Source organism: Thamnophis elegans, chromosome 7 (genome assembly GCF_009769535.1).
Source record: "Thamnophis elegans isolate rThaEle1 chromosome 7, rThaEle1.pri, whole genome shotgun sequence".
Classification (NCBI taxonomy): Eukaryota; Metazoa; Chordata; class Lepidosauria; order Squamata; family Colubridae; genus Thamnophis; species Thamnophis elegans.
Window position 1 is genome coordinate 49643730 of NC_045547.1, and position 15489 is coordinate 49659218.

The 15489-nt window shown below is 42.0% G+C and overlaps 1 protein-coding gene across 2 annotated transcripts in view; it reads right to left on the bottom strand.

The window, feature by feature from the left end:
- Nucleotides 1-15489, bottom strand: part of MSRB3 (methionine sulfoxide reductase B3) — a 67742-nt gene that overhangs the window by 49533 nt on the left and 2720 nt on the right. Inside the window, exons 2-3 of one of the 2 annotated variants that reach the window (XM_032221539.1) lie at nt 7753-7896; nt 5240-5366 (exon numbers count right to left, since the gene is read on the bottom strand). In XM_032221539.1, coding sequence (XP_032077430.1) covers nt 5240-5315 — 76 coding nt within the window. In that variant the 5' untranslated portion in view covers nt 5316-5366; nt 7753-7896. The remainder of the gene's footprint in view (nt 1-5239; nt 5367-7752; nt 7897-15489) is intronic. The other variant, XM_032221540.1, reaches the window with a different exon arrangement.

Below are 15489 nucleotides of genomic sequence, written 5' to 3' on the forward strand. Positions count from 1 at the left end.
TCCCTGTGGCCCAAGCACTGTGAAACATTTTACTCCAAGAGGTGAGAATTGCCCTTCTCTTCTGGAAGGCTTTGCCAGTTAGTCTGGGGCCCCGAGGGAATGCTCACCGCTAAAGGTGTCTGATAGGGTAAGAAGACCTTATCCCCATCCCAATCATCTCCTAGCTCCCTTAATTTCAGTCTTAGTACTATTTTTAATAATATTTTAATCTGTGGAGAGGCAGTGCCTGATGTCGCTACGACACGATATGCAATCTTGGGGCTCCAGGATTGCTGTCGATATCTGTTGCTGGATGATCCTTTTGGATCTAAACTGTTCTGAAGGAACGGTGATAAAGAAGGGCACGTCCTGCTGATCTCAGGGGCACTGCAAAGCCTCTGATTGATCCAGGAAAAAGCTTTTTGCCAAGAGAAGCAGCCAAAATGGCTGCAGAGGGTTGGGACAGACCCCTGAAACGGAAGCAGAATAGAAGAGACAGTGTGTCAAAATGGTGAGAAAAATCCTTATTATTAGAGAAAACCCAAAAGACTTAAGAGTTAAAATAAAATTAAAGACAGAAGGAAGCAAGAATTAACTCTGGTTTAAAACTATTGTGTTACCTTTTTCATTTTCATTTTGCTTATTTTCTATGGATGGACTTTTTACAACTGCCTCTTACTTTTAAACTGGACTGATCTTTTTTTTTCCTTCTTCCTCTAGGTTCCACCACAAAAGCGCGTAGGACAAAATCGCGCTCGACAAAAGCGCGCTGTGACGTCATCACAGCGCGACGAAAAAGTTCGAAAAATGTAAAAATAAAGCGAAAACCTTACCCTAAGCCCCCCAAACCTAACCCCAAACCTAACCCTAAACCTAACTCTTAACCTAACCCTAAACCTAACCGTTAAAGTAACGAAAAACCTAACGCTAACCCTTAACCTAACCCTAACGCTAACGCTCTAAAGCTAACCCTAACCCTTAACCTAACCCTAACCCTAACCCTAACCCTAACCCTTACCTTTATGTGAATCGGCTTGCTTTAATTTAATTTTTATTAATTTTTATTTGAATTTTTCGATCTTTTTTGTCGCGCTGTGATGACGTCAAAGGCGCGATTTTGTCGATCACGCTTTTGTCGTCCGCGCTTTTGACGGGTCACGCTTCCTCTATACTTTTTCCATTTTTTGTATTTGTAGATTAAAAGTTTCTTTCCTTGCAAGGCTCAGCGGGATCGTAATCTTTGCCTAGAGCACCTGTGGAGGTCCGATAAGTCCGAGTCGAACCGAGCACTTTTAACTACCTGCACCAAGGACTATGTCCGAGCACTAAGAACTGCAAAAAGATCATACATCTCTGCCTTGGTTGCGTCCGCGGAGTCACGCCCAGCCGCCCTGTTTAGGATAACCCGCTCCCTCCTCAATAGGAGGGATGCGGGAGACCCCTTGCAGGGTAGAGCTGAGGACTATGCTCAATTCTTGGCGGACAAAGTAGCTCGGCTTCGATCGGACTTGGACTCCACCGCAGTAGATCCAGCCGAGACACAGGAGGACCACTTGCCACACCATCTCTGGGTTGAGTTCCAGGATGTTGCCTCTGGGGATGTGGACAAGGCCATTCGAGCTGTAAGTGCCTCCACTTGTATTCTGGACCCGTGTCCCTCCTGGCTGGTTGCCAACAGCAGGGAGGTGACACATGGCTGGATCCAGGCGGTTGTGACCGCCTCCCTTCGGGAGGGGCACTTCCCCGCCGTACTTAAAACGGCGATGGTGAGACCCCTCCTGAAGAAACCATCTTTAGATCCAGCCATTCTAAACAACTTTCGTCCTGTCTCCAACTTCCCCTTTATCGGGAAGGTTGTTGAGAAGGTGGTGGCCTTCCAGCTTCAACGGGCCTTGGAGGAAGCTAGTTATCTTGACCCCTTCCAGTCCGGCTTCAGACCTGGTTACAGCACAGAAACCGCTTTGGTCGCATTGACCGATGATCTCTGGAGGGCCAGAGATGGAGGCTATGCGTCCATCCTGGTTCTCCTTGACCTCTCAGCGGCTTTCGATACCATCGACCATGGTATCCTTCTGCGACGTCTGCGGGAGGTGGGAGTGGGAGGCACTGTTTTACGGTGGTTCTCCTCCTACCTCTCGGACAGGTCGCAGTCGGTGTTGGTCGGGGGGCAGAGATCGTCCCTGAGGCCCCTAACATGTGGGGTGCCGCAGGGTTCGGTCTTATCCCCCCTACTATTTAACATATACATGAAACCGCTGGGTGAGATCATTCGGAGGCACGGGATAAAATACCACCAATATGCGGACGATACGCAACTGTATCTGTCCGCCCCGTGCCAACTCAATGAAGCGGTGGACGTGATGAGCCAGGGTCTGGAGGCCGTTAGGAACTGGATGAGTGCTAACAAACTGGTACTCAACCCGGACAAGACCGAGTGGCTGTTGTGCTTCCCTCCCAATAATTTGGCTAATACACCAACGCTTAGGCTGGGGGGTCAAATTTTATACCCCTCAGATAGGGTCCGCAACTTAGGAGTCCTCCTGGACCCACAGCTGACTTTTGACCACCAGCTGTCAGCTGTGACCAGGGGGGCATTTGCCCAGGTTCGCCTGGTCCGCCAGTTGCGGCCCTACCTAGACCGGGAGGCTCTCACAACAGTCACTCGAGCCCTTGTGATCTCTAGGCTGGAATACTGCAATGGGCTCTACATGGGGTTGCCCTTGAAGTGCATCCGGCGGCTACAGCTAGTCCAGAATGCAGCTGCGCGAGTGATAGTGGGCGCACCGCGGTTCGCCCACGTCACACCCGTCCTCCGCGAGCTGCACTGGCTACCTGTTGGTCTCCGGGTGCGCTTCAGGGTACTGAACTTTACTGAATTTGTTTGAAACCTAGCAAAAGCCTTGGCTGTTTTAGTGGCAGGGTGTATAACCTGGAAAAATGGCCCAATATGAAGAAGAAAAGGGATTAACATTGCAAAGAATTATGCTAGAAATTCAAAAAGTCTTAATAATCACAGAGAGAATTGAAGAGACTTGAAATTATAGATCAAAATACAGAAAGTATGGAGGGAAGTGTTGAGAATACTTATAAAACAATGATGAAATTTGAGGAGAGAGTTCAAAAAACCAGAGACATATGAAAGTGATAAGAAAATTGTTGACACTGACAGCAAATCAAGAGTGGAGGGAAATGATAAGTGCGAAATATGGAAAGGAGAGATCGATGAACTGGAACTCTATCTCAGATGTCAAAATATAGATGAAGAAAGGGGAGAAAATTTGACAGAAACAATGAGAGTAATTTCGGCAGAAGCACCAGAGATAACAAAAGTCAAGCTGATGAAAGGCACAGATAGAGGGTTTCGAATCTTTATAAGATATGCAATGAATAACAAGTTGTCAGGAGAAGTCCACATAAGACTTATCAAGAAAACACTTAGAATACAGATTCTACAAATGGCAAGAGATATTGGACTGCACTATTTCTGGAAGGATACAGGATGATGAAATGGAATGACACAATAAAATTTAGTTAAATGTAGTTAAATTTTGAGTACTATGTATAAGACAAAGTAATAACAGCTATAGTCAAATAAATGATCAATAATGATAATAAAGCATTTATATATACTAGATTGATAATATGAAATTTTATACAAACAGTAAGTGAGGATGGAGATGATGTTGAAAAACATTTTTATAAAAGATAAATAATTCTATATAGAATAGAATATAAAGATGTAATATCATTGGATGATTTCAGGATGGAATGAAATGCCATAATATAAATTTACTTCAAATTTAATGTTTCATATAAAAAGGATGTAATAATAGCTATGCTTAATGGATGTTTAGCAATTATAACAATTTGTATACATGTATATTAGATTGATGATACTAATAATGGAAAAAACATGGAATTGAAAATTATTAGAGAATGTTATCAATGCTGAAATAATAGAATGACTTAGAATAGGATATAAAAATTCTTTATTATTGGATATATTGAAAATGATATAATGAATCATTATAATATAAATGGATACATATTTAGAATATCTTGTTTAAAATGGAGAAACAATAGTGATAATATAACAAATGAAGTATAATAATAATGTATACAAAGATATTTGATTGACAATATGTGATTTTTGATAAAGCTCAAGTGATGACTATGGGAAGGATGCAGAAAAACCTTGTAACCAATCGACACACTGTATGCAGTTGAAGAGGTTTTTATGTTTTGTGTTTGTTTGAAAATAATTTTATTAATAATATTTTAATCTGTGTAGATTTTAATATTTTAATAATATTTTACTTGTTTTATAACTTATAAGCCACCCAGAGTCGTCTTGTAGGGAAGATGGGCATCATAAAGATTTGATAAATAAATAAAACAGATGAGAACTTTTTCTACTGTTGTGAAATATGTTGACATGTTGCCTGTTTTCCTTCCACCATTAATGAGCTCTTATATCATACTTTTATTTGGCACTTCAAACATAACATGGTAGAAAAATGTTATTTGCTACTTCACTGGTAATCCAAGTGGAAATGTTGTCTATAAATGCTCAAAGACATGCAAATTGAGGGAAAGCTTCCAAAACCATGACAAGCCTTCAAGAGACTAAGGCTGCATCAACATTTTGAAGAGTGATTCTTCACATGCACCAGTGTGCTTTATGAACGGCACTGTTATTTATCCTTATTTTTTGCATTTCACTGAGATTTCTGCTTGATTTGCAGAACTAACAAATACAAAGATAAAGTTATGACCAAAAATTGTGGAAATACAGCAAAATAGTGGGCTAAATTAGTACAGAATTTTACAAGAAAACTTTCATTTGCGACAGCTTGTAAGAACTTTGTGTTAAATTGATTTTTTATTCTTCTTAAAATGTCACTGAATGTTTCCTGAGATCAAACATACCCCTCACCAGATTATAGTATCCCTTGATAAAAATATAGAGCTAGACTATTTAAGACTACTGTTATATTTAAAGACAGCAAAGTGCCTATTTATTTATGATCTAAAAAATACAATCCAATTTATCAAACCCTATACAGAAGCTAAAATGCTTGTTACCAATTATTTTTTTAAAAAGCAGTGATGTACAATATAGTTTGAAAGACTTTCAGCTTAGTTGGCTTTAAAAAGCTGATTCCTTAGCAAACCACAGCCTATTATTTCCTGTAGCAGAGATGCCTACTCTAGTAGAAAGAACCTCCATATGCATAACCACAAGTAGCACCCAGTCAACCTGAGGGAAGCCCACAGGCTTGCAGGGCCACTGGCTGGCTCTTTGTCACCAAATGCAGTAGGTTGAATGCAGACATCACTGTAATATCGTCACCAACACAACCAGAGGCAAAGAACAGGGGCAACAGCTGAGTAAGGGGAAAAAAAGATGAAAATGAAATTAAAACTTCAAAAAATTAGATACATTCATAGCAAAAATGATGATTATGACTTTTTTTCTGAAAGGAAACGTACAAGCTTAATAATACGAATACACATGTATTAAATGAGTTTCTCTCATTCCTTGCACAACAATATAGCAATTATTCCCAAGAAATAAAGCAACTTACAAACATATATACATAACAATTTTAAGAAAATGATTTGAAAATTATCACATAAAAATTTCAGAAACATGGTATTTTGTTCATTCATTATTTTATAGTTAATTTGCATCTAAGTTCTAAAAGTTTGAAAAATAGGGAACTTACTATTACACAATTAGTACCTTAAAGTAGTTGCATTTTTAATAATACCCTCTTCAACTATGCCTGCAGCAAGACCTTTCTTTATAAATGAAAAAGAACTCCATGTGCATTAGACTGAACTCCTCAGAAGATAAAATTAATCTAAGGAAAGATATATGAGAGGCCCACATTTAAGGTGTTCTATATAATGACTTCTTGCTGAGTTACATATTTTTAAAACAATTTATAATGAAGGTAACAAAGATGAGAACCCATCAGAAACATCTAGTGCAGAGTTCCCCAACTGGCCCGGAGTGGGAGAGGGAGGAAAGGGGGGATTATTTTGTGTGCGGGGCAAGTGCAAGTGCATGTGTGGGAGGGACAAGTGCAGTATTTGTGACATTTGCAGAGACGCTCACCTGAGTAGGACTGCAAGCGCCAATGATGAAGCTTGTACAAATGGGGCCACAATGAGGCTTGTGTGAGTGCAGTCATGATGAGGCTCACACGAGTGGGGCTGCAAGTACCAGTGATGAAGCCTAGTAGTGGGCCACGGTCCACAGGTTGGGGACCCCTGATCTAGTGGACAAGTACATTGTGCAAGAATCATACACAATTTCTTGTGCTGTACCCATCTACTTTAATGCTTGTTTACAACAGAATGCATTACAAAGTTTCAAATATATTTATATCAAAAACTGATAATTATTATTTGGAAGTGCTATCAATTTCTCTTGCTGATTTTCTATTGGATAATTGACCAAGCCAGATCAGTACAGAAATATGGTTTATAGGCACTGTAAACTGCAAAGCTGCTATAAACCAATAATACATCAAGAGAGTGACCTGGATTTTTTTTTTTTTTGGATAGGAATTACAAAAGAGGCTTGTTAAAGTTCTGAGGAATATTGTGAGAAGGGACAAAGAAGAAATATAAAATTGGTTTATTTGATCAAGGTTAAGATATGTTATTTCTGGTAAACCTTAGTGGACTTTCATTGTATTAAGTTATTTAGGGAGTGAAGAGATTCTAAAATTGTTTATACTTGCGATGAACTCAGATGTCTATATGTCTACTTTGTTTCCTTGCTATATTCTTACTTTTCTTACGCTTTTCCTTCTGCACATTAAAAGATATTTCAAAATCCTCCATTGAGTGAGCTGAATATCTTCCGCTTGAACTTGCTATACAATGATCAGCCTTAGACTGTTAAAAAAAATCACTAGAATAATATCAGTAAATGCCAACAATAAGATCAGATCACATTCCAACTCTAGTTCACCTGCCCAGAAGTGTCAGCAACAAAGCAGGATAGGCTATACCTGGCATGACATCATAACATAAACCCCTTTTTTGTCTGCAATATGATACTGATGAAAAGTGGAGTATTCATAGCGACATCACTGTGTGCGCCCATACACCTTGAAAACGCATCTTGTTGGGCCTGCCCAAGCTGTTTTCTGTTGGCAACTGTCCCTGAGTGGCTGTGAGCAGACTAGTTCAAACTGCTGGAATCTTTTTTGCTGGCAAGGAATAATTAAAGCATTATTTTACTTACTTATTTTGCTTGCTCTCTAGTTCGACTTTTTAAAAAATTTCCTGGAAATCAGTATATTGATTATATTAGAGAAGCCTATGCATCTACCACAAGCTGTTCAAAGATTTACTCAAAAATCTCTGGGCAATATTTATGAGGAAGAAACAGCAAGAATCCGTTGCATAGATGGTGTGATTACATAGCTTTAGGTCCAAATCTCTGTACTGGATGGGTAAGTGGAGTGCTATCCCCATCCCTCAATTTGTTTTATGCTATATATTTTTCACTATATCTTGAATTACTAATTTAATTTAGAGTGTGAGTAAAATACTACTTGGATTAAATTACTTCAAAGGACAGGAGCCAAATGTTTATAGAAGCAGAAGTGGAGACAATAATGAGCAAGAAAAGATAAACATGACAACTGGAGAAGGCGATCAACTAATAAAAAAGGACTACACATTCCAAGTAAGCAAATAAAAATGTATTTTCACTTTGAGATAAAAAGTGTGCAGTGAAAATGTAATTACCTAGCAAAGCTGTAGTCTTACTGGGATCCAGCAGCTGATCATAAAAGGTCTTCCTATTCTGTTTCATCAACTGTAGCACCAGGCAGCCTGCACGCCTACCAATTGCAGCCATCTGGCATGTGTCAAAGCCTGTGACTCAAGCAACTACAGTGCAACAGGGAGAAAGGCAGTGATATCACTCTTCAGGTCAAGCAAAGAACAAGGATGAATTCTACCTCTAAAAAGGTGGGGGGGGCAGAGGAGAGAGTTTCTAGAATACCGTATTTATCGGCGTATAACACGCAGTTTTAAAACTAAAATTGCAAGCTTAAACCCTGCCTGCGTGTTATACGCCGATACGCCGGGTCCCAAACTGCCTGCTCCAGCTGATTCACCGGCGCCCATGAAAGGAAGTTTTCTTCCCTACTGAAACAGAAGCCACAGCAGGAGAGCGAGGCTGCTGCCAGCCGTTTCACCTTGCGCAGCGAATTTGACTGGGTCCCGGGGCTTCTGCCGGGTGGCAGAAGCCCGGGAAGGCGAAAGGAAGTTTTCTTCCCTACTGAAACGGACGCTGGCCGCAGGAGAGCGAGGCTGCTGCCAGCCGTTTCACCTTGCGCAGCGAATTTGACTGGGTCCCGGGGCTTCTGCCGGGCGGCAGAAGCCCGGGAAGGCGAAAGGAAGTTTTCTTCCCTACTGAAACGGACGCTGGCCGCAGGAGAGCGAGGCTGCTGCCAGCCGTTTCACCTTGCGCAGCGAATTTGACTGGGAAGGCGAAAGGAAGTTTTCTTCCCTACTGAAACGGACGCTGGCCGCAGGAGAGCGAGGCTGCTGCCAGCCGTTTCACCTTGAAGGTGAAACGGCCGGCAGCAGCCTCGCTCTCCATGGATACTTTGACCTTCCCACAGTTGCTTTTCTGAGCAACTGGGAGACAGAAGGGACGCAATCTCCTTTCATACTCCCTCTGCCTTATTCACTCGTTCGGGCAGCAGAGAACGAAAGAAAATTGCATAGCCAAGGACAAAGGAGCCTGCAGCCTCCTTCATTCAAATGTTCAGGCAGCGGGGATGGGGGGGGGGCTTTCTCGCATGCCTTCTTTCTCTGAAGCGCTGCAAACCTTGGGATTGTGTAGCAGCCAAAGATCGCCTGGTTAAAAAGGAGGAAGAGGAGGCTCCACTAGTCCGGAGCCCATCCGCGGTGGCAGAGATCCCCCACACACATACACACACACACAAGGAGGGAGGAGAGACAGAGAGAGAGACAGACACACACAGAGAATGACAAGAGAGACAGAGAGAGGGAGGGGGGGAGATAGAGGTAAAGAGCCACACAGAGAGTGAGAGACAAACAGATACAGGGAGAGGGAGGGGGAGAGGGAGGGAGTGTTTATGCACAGAAGGAAGATTTAAAACTTCGGAGTGAATCCGGGAAGAGGGAAGAGATGGAGGACTGACTTTTCACTCCGATTTCTGAGCCCCCAGCTGTTAGTGACGGAGAAGGACGAAGGAAGAGATTGCATTTTTGTTAGGCTGAAAGAGCTGTGGCGTTTTAAAGAAGTCCCGTTCTTTTTATTTAAGCACGAAAGGAAAAATCTCCAAAAAGCCCGGGGAAATGTTCCTTGCAAAGCATCACGGTCTCAGAGAATGCAAATGAAGGTGCTTATCTCCCTGCCGGGCTCGGAGTCATGCTGAGTCCTATTCAGAGGGCGGAGGGACGCTGTGCTTTTTTTTTTTGTTTGTTTATGTTCTCATAACCATGCAAAGGTGGGTTTTGTGCTACAAGGATCTTTCTTTCTTTCTTTCCCTGTCTGCGGTTCCTTGCAGTTGCTTCTGTTTAAAGCACCGTTTCTCATTCCTTGCAAAACTGGGGCAGGACTGCCTCTCCTTGCAGCAGGCTCGGTTGCAAAATGTTTCCCTGATTTGGTTTATAAGTTCGCAGCAAGGCAATCCAACAAATAGGAAAGTTTTAATAAGATTTTCTGACTTTATTTGGTCTCTGCTGCCACCCCCAACCCCAACCCCTCCCAAGGAGAGAGTGGGAAGGAGAGGAAGGAAGGAGGGAGGGGGAAGGAAAAGAAGGGAGGGGGGAGAAGATGGAAGGAGAAAAGATGGAAAGAAGGAGGAAGATGGAAGAAGAAAGGAAGAAAAAGAAGAAGGGAGGGAGAAAAGAGGGAAGGAAGTGGGAAGAAAAGGGGAAGAGAGGGAAAGAGCAGAAAGACGAGGAGGATGAAGTTGATAGGCAAGAGGAAGGAGGAAGGAAGGAAGAAAGAAAAAGGGAGGGAGAGAGGAAAGAAGAAAAGATGGAACTAGAAAGGAAAGAAGGGAGGGAGGAAAGAGGAAGACAGGGAAAGAGCAGAAAGACAAAGGTGAAGGTAGATAGGCAGAAGGAAGGAAGAAATAGGAAGGAGGGAAGGTGAAAGGATGGAAGGAGGAAGGAACAGAAGCGAAGAGGAAGAGAGAAATGGAAAGAGCAGAAAGACAGAAAAGATAGATAGGTAAAAGAAAGGAAGTTGAAAGAATGGAAGGAGGAAGGAAGAGAAAAGGAGGAAGGGAGTGAGTGAGGAAAGAAGAGAGGATGGAAGGAGAAAGGAAGGAAGAGAAGAAAGTTTGCCTTTTAAGAGGAGTTAATGTTATAATTCATGTTCTAATGTTATAAATTTTAATCCAACATTAAGTTCCGAGCTTCCAAGTCATTTATTTTTAATGAAAAAAATTTTTACTCAAATTTTTGTGTTAAAATGGGGGGTGCGTGTTATACGCCGGTGCGTGTTATACGCCGATAAATACGGTACTTTAATTTAGCAATTTATGATTAAAGATGTTCTCTCCATTAAACTAAGAACAGACCACCCCCTAGTGGTTAGCAGGCAAAAAAGTGCAAACGGCAATCTTGTGTTGCTAAAGCTAGATAAAATAGCTTTTGCAAGTCAATGTAAAACAAAGAATAAAGTGTTGATTGACTTGCCCATGGGGAAAACAATTACATGTTTCAAAAATAGAATACATCCTGTGATGAAAGATAATTGAATGTTTTAATGACATAATACCACTTCAGATTGCACATGGATGTTAACGTTTTAAATCCTTCCCCACCTAAAAATAATCCCACACCTAGTTTTAAAACAGATTAGTTGCTCTGTGCTGCATTGTTATGGGCAACTACTATTATTACTGCAAGAAAAAAAATCTGACACCTTTTCAATTAACAAATTTTAAGTCATAAACTTTCATGAACTGCCTCATTTTATCAAATGCATAAATTGCATTGTCTACAAACTAACTTTCCCTCATGAAAGTTAGCAAAATTTCTTAGTCTGAAAAGATACACAAGACCTGATATTCTGCCAGACTCACACAGTTTTCTAAAATTTTCAGAAGATGACCAGATACCTGCAGACATTCAAAAAGGATTCTCTCAGATTCTAACCATTTTCCAGCATAAAGCTATGCCAGTGAAAGTTGAAGTAAGATTATGACCTACACTTTTTAATTTCTTAATGTTTTCTTACAATCTACCTTAATGATTTAATTTGAAGGCAAGATGTACATTATAATGCATTTTGCCAATCACATGGAACAGAATTAAGCATAGAAACATACACACACACATATTTGCAGATGCATTAAGAGACTTAATGAAATATTAAAAACATAGAAGTTTTTGGGAAAATAGGGAAGAGAAGTGTACAAAAACAGAATATTACTCTATAGTGATGTATCAGAGCAGAATTTAGAACACGAGCCTCAAACTCCTGGCGTCACGTTGCCATCACGTGACATCTTGCCATGTTTTTTCATCACAGAGCTGGGGTGGGTTGGCCTGCACATGATGCATCCGGCCCACGGGCTGCCAGTTTGACACCCCTGATTTAGAATATGCTGGGTAGGGAATTCTGGGAGTATCAGCATCAAAATGGTAACTTTGATAACTTTCTAATAGAAGTTTTGTGCTTGGATTTTTTTTTCTCTTTTGAGATTATTTTGGGTTACACTGACAATTAAAACAGGACAATACCTTGGCTCTGTTATTATATTCAAGTACAAAAACCTAATAACTAATAGGGAAAACCTAATGGCAATACTTTACTGAGTATTTACAGAGGATTTAATACACTGTATATCTAATTAGAAAGATTTTTCAAAAAAATATAATAGTAAAACTTTTGCTTGAAACTTTTAAAACTGCCTTGGGTGTTCCATCCTAAATTCACTTTCAAACATTCACTAATTCCATCAAAGGATAAAAGCTGACATACTGCCTGTTCTTGGCACAATTACAGAAAGCCTTATCTCAACCAGCAGCTGGAATGAGAATTGGTCCTATGTGTCAGGATAACTGTAACCTAAGAATAATAAATACTGTAGAAGGTCAAGCAGGGCTTTAAAAACTTACAAAACAATTTAGTTATAACTTATCACTTGTATTTCATATGGCCAATAAAGTACTTTTCTTCCTTCTGTAACAGGGTAGCATAGGCAGAAAGCACATAGGCAGCTAGATGATAAAAAAAATATTTGGTTTAGGGTAAGATTTAATGCAGGATACACAAAAAAATTAACTTCTTTGGCATTTCCTGCATTAAATTTTACTTTAAAGACCCAATATGTTGACAGGTCAAATGTATTTTCTTAAGCACCATATTAGATATTTAACATCATTGGCATCTCTTGCATTAAACCTATTCTAAATCAGATTTTTTTTTTATCTACTATATACCTAACCATGTGCAACGATTATTTATTCTTGCCATACAACTGTGTCAGTTGTAAAGGACTTCATCAACAAGAAAGCCAAAAATATGTTTGTTGTGTCCTGGCCAGCAGATGGAGGCCAGCGCTCCTCCTTCTTCAGCGGCGGCCACACCTTTACTGAGAAGCTCACAACGTGTGCACAGAAGCCCCGAGTACCTTCACAACTACACATGCGCAGTCCAGGGGAAAGGGGTGTTGTGTCCTGGCCAGCAGATGGCGCTGCGAAAGGCACCTCTGATTGGCCAGGACGTGCCTGCCAGCTGGCGGGAGAAACCGGGGTTTCTCATTGGTTCCCCGTCTGACAGCTCCTAGTATAAATAGCTGTCAGACGGGGATTGTTCTTGTCTTGCCTGTTCAAGTGTTGAATAAAAGGTTCTTGTTCAGTTAACCGGTCTCCTCAGTTTGTGTCCCTCAAAACAAAACTGGTGACGTTCCTGTCAATGGACAGATCGGTTAAGTCATGGGCTAGGAGAAAACATTCAAAGCGTTCCATGAATGCGTCCCATGCCTCAGACTCCAGCCGGAACGGCGAAAAAACAGTAGTGGCAGCCATGGGAGGCACGCAGTAAGGATCCGGTTCTCCAGCCCATGACCTAACCGATCTGTCCATTGACAGGAAGCGCGGCATTTTTCTCCATTACTGTGGGCAGGAGATGTTCGCTACGGCTCGAGCTCTCTCTGCTTCCACCCCGATCTACTCTGTGTCATGGGACCTGCTCCTGTCAATGCTGAAGACCCACTACGAGCCCGCGCCCTCCTGTTTTGTGAGACACCAGTTCTTCCACCACTGTATGCAGAAAGAAGGGCAATCCATCAGCCAATACGTGGCTACCCTACGGGCTATGGCCATTAATTGGGAATTCGCTGACCTGGACGAGGCCCTCCTAGAACAGTTTATTTACGGCCTCGGGGACGTCCATTTGCACCATCAGATTCTCTCCCGCTCTGAGCTGATACTTAAAATAGCTGTCGACGATGCCTGTGCCTACAAAATGGCTGACCGGTCCACTCCCGATCTCCGCCATTTTCCTCAAACTGCTGCTCCTCAGGTTCCTGCCTCCTCTATCTACCGCCAGGAAGCCTCAGACGTGATCCAGTCCAAGCTGGACCTGGTTATTGACCGACTGCAGTCTCTCTCCCCTAAGGATGGTCGTTCCTGCCTCAGCTGCGGCGGCAGGCATGCCCGATCTACTTGCCGTCTCCGCACCACCTTAGACCATCTGCACCCCCACTACACCCCTTCCGCTGTTTTCCAACCTCCCCCCCCCCTCGGGCCTTTCTGGTGGATGAGGGGGTGTTTGCCCGGAATTTTGCAGGCGACCCAAAGTGGCTGTCTGGAATCATCCCCCTCGGCAATGGGAGACATTGGCGGAGGCATGTAGACCAGCTCTGCTGGTGAGTTGCGGACGGGCCCATGGACCGTCCTGCCGTTCCAGAAACAACCGGCCCTACCAACGTCGCCTGCCGGCCCGACCAACACAAAACCACTAGCTCCGAGTCCACGCAGCCCGCCACGTTCTTATCGGAACACTTACCATTACAAAGTGGCACCATGGCCAGGGTGGGCCCACCAGCATTGTTCGCACAGCCAATCCAGCAGAGCAGAGACACCAGCACTCCTCCTTCTTCAGCGGCGGCCACACCTTTACTGAGAAGCTCACAACGTGTGCGCAGAAGCCCCGAGTACCTTCACGACTACACATGCGCAGTCCAGGGGAAAGGGGTGTTGTGTCCTGGCCAGCAGATGGCGCTGCGCAAGGCGCCTCTGATTGGCCAGGACGCGCCTGCCAGCTGGCGGGAGAAACCGGGGTTTCTCTTTGGTTCCCCGTCTGACAGCTCCTAGTATAAATAGCTGTCAGACGGGGGTTGTTCTTGTCTTGCCTGTTCAAGTGTTGAATAAAAGGTTCTTGTTCAGTTAACCGGTCTCTTCAGTTTGTGTCCCTCAAAACTTAAAAATGTTAACTATAAATAAATCAATATCAAAACTCAAAAATAATCATAAAAAACAAAATAGGCACCTGCAGTCCAAAAGACATAAAACGATTTCAAGCTGTTTAGGGAAATGTAGCAAGATGGGGATTACATGTACCTCTGGAAGTAGAGAATTCCATCAATTGATGACTATTACAGAGAAGGGCTACTTTCTCATGTCTTACCATGTCCTGTTTTCAACAGGCCCCAAGACTGGCAGATTTGATAACATCAAGTGGTGTGTCCTGATGTAAATAGCCATGTACACAAACATCGTGTCCCATGCAGGATAGTATCTCGTTTATATATTTTATCCAAGGTGGAGTTACAGAACAATTTATAATTTCAATTCCAAAATGCTAAATTGGGATCTCACACATTAACAGCAGACTTTTGTTGCTGATGATGGATGCTATAGTATACATTTTCTTTCCCCAAAAGAGGAGGAGAAAGAAGACTAGAGACATTTAGGGGCTGGATGCTGATAAATAAGTCAGATCACAGGAATAGCTCTTTCATTGTTCTGGAAGCCAAAGCAAGTGCCAAACTGAATATTTTTAAACAGTGGAAACTGATAGTTTAGAAAGTTCACTGCTTTTCATATAGATGGCACAACGGGAGGGGGTACCCTTGCCAAGCAAGTTGGTTTCTATTGCTTTATCGCCTGCTTTTCATACTCAGTGCATGAACAAACTATCAGCAACTGTTACAGCCTCAATTTAACTAAAATATTCTTACATTTTTAATTAAACAAATGGTTAGTTTTCTGCTTGGCAGAAGACATACAGGAAAAACACTACAATATTTGAAATAAAGCAAAAGCTAAAATAATAAAATAAAATAAAGTTATAAATAGTAAATAAATCTTAGTTTTAGCAGTTTGGAGAAACCAGTAGTAGAAAGAAGATTTAGCTTTGGACATATTTCCAAATGTACCTTGTTAATTTAATGCATATAAGTGTTGGCTGCCATAAAACTCTGCATTTATAACTCTGATTCTCACAAACAGGAAAAATAAATAGCTTTGCATTGTTTTGTA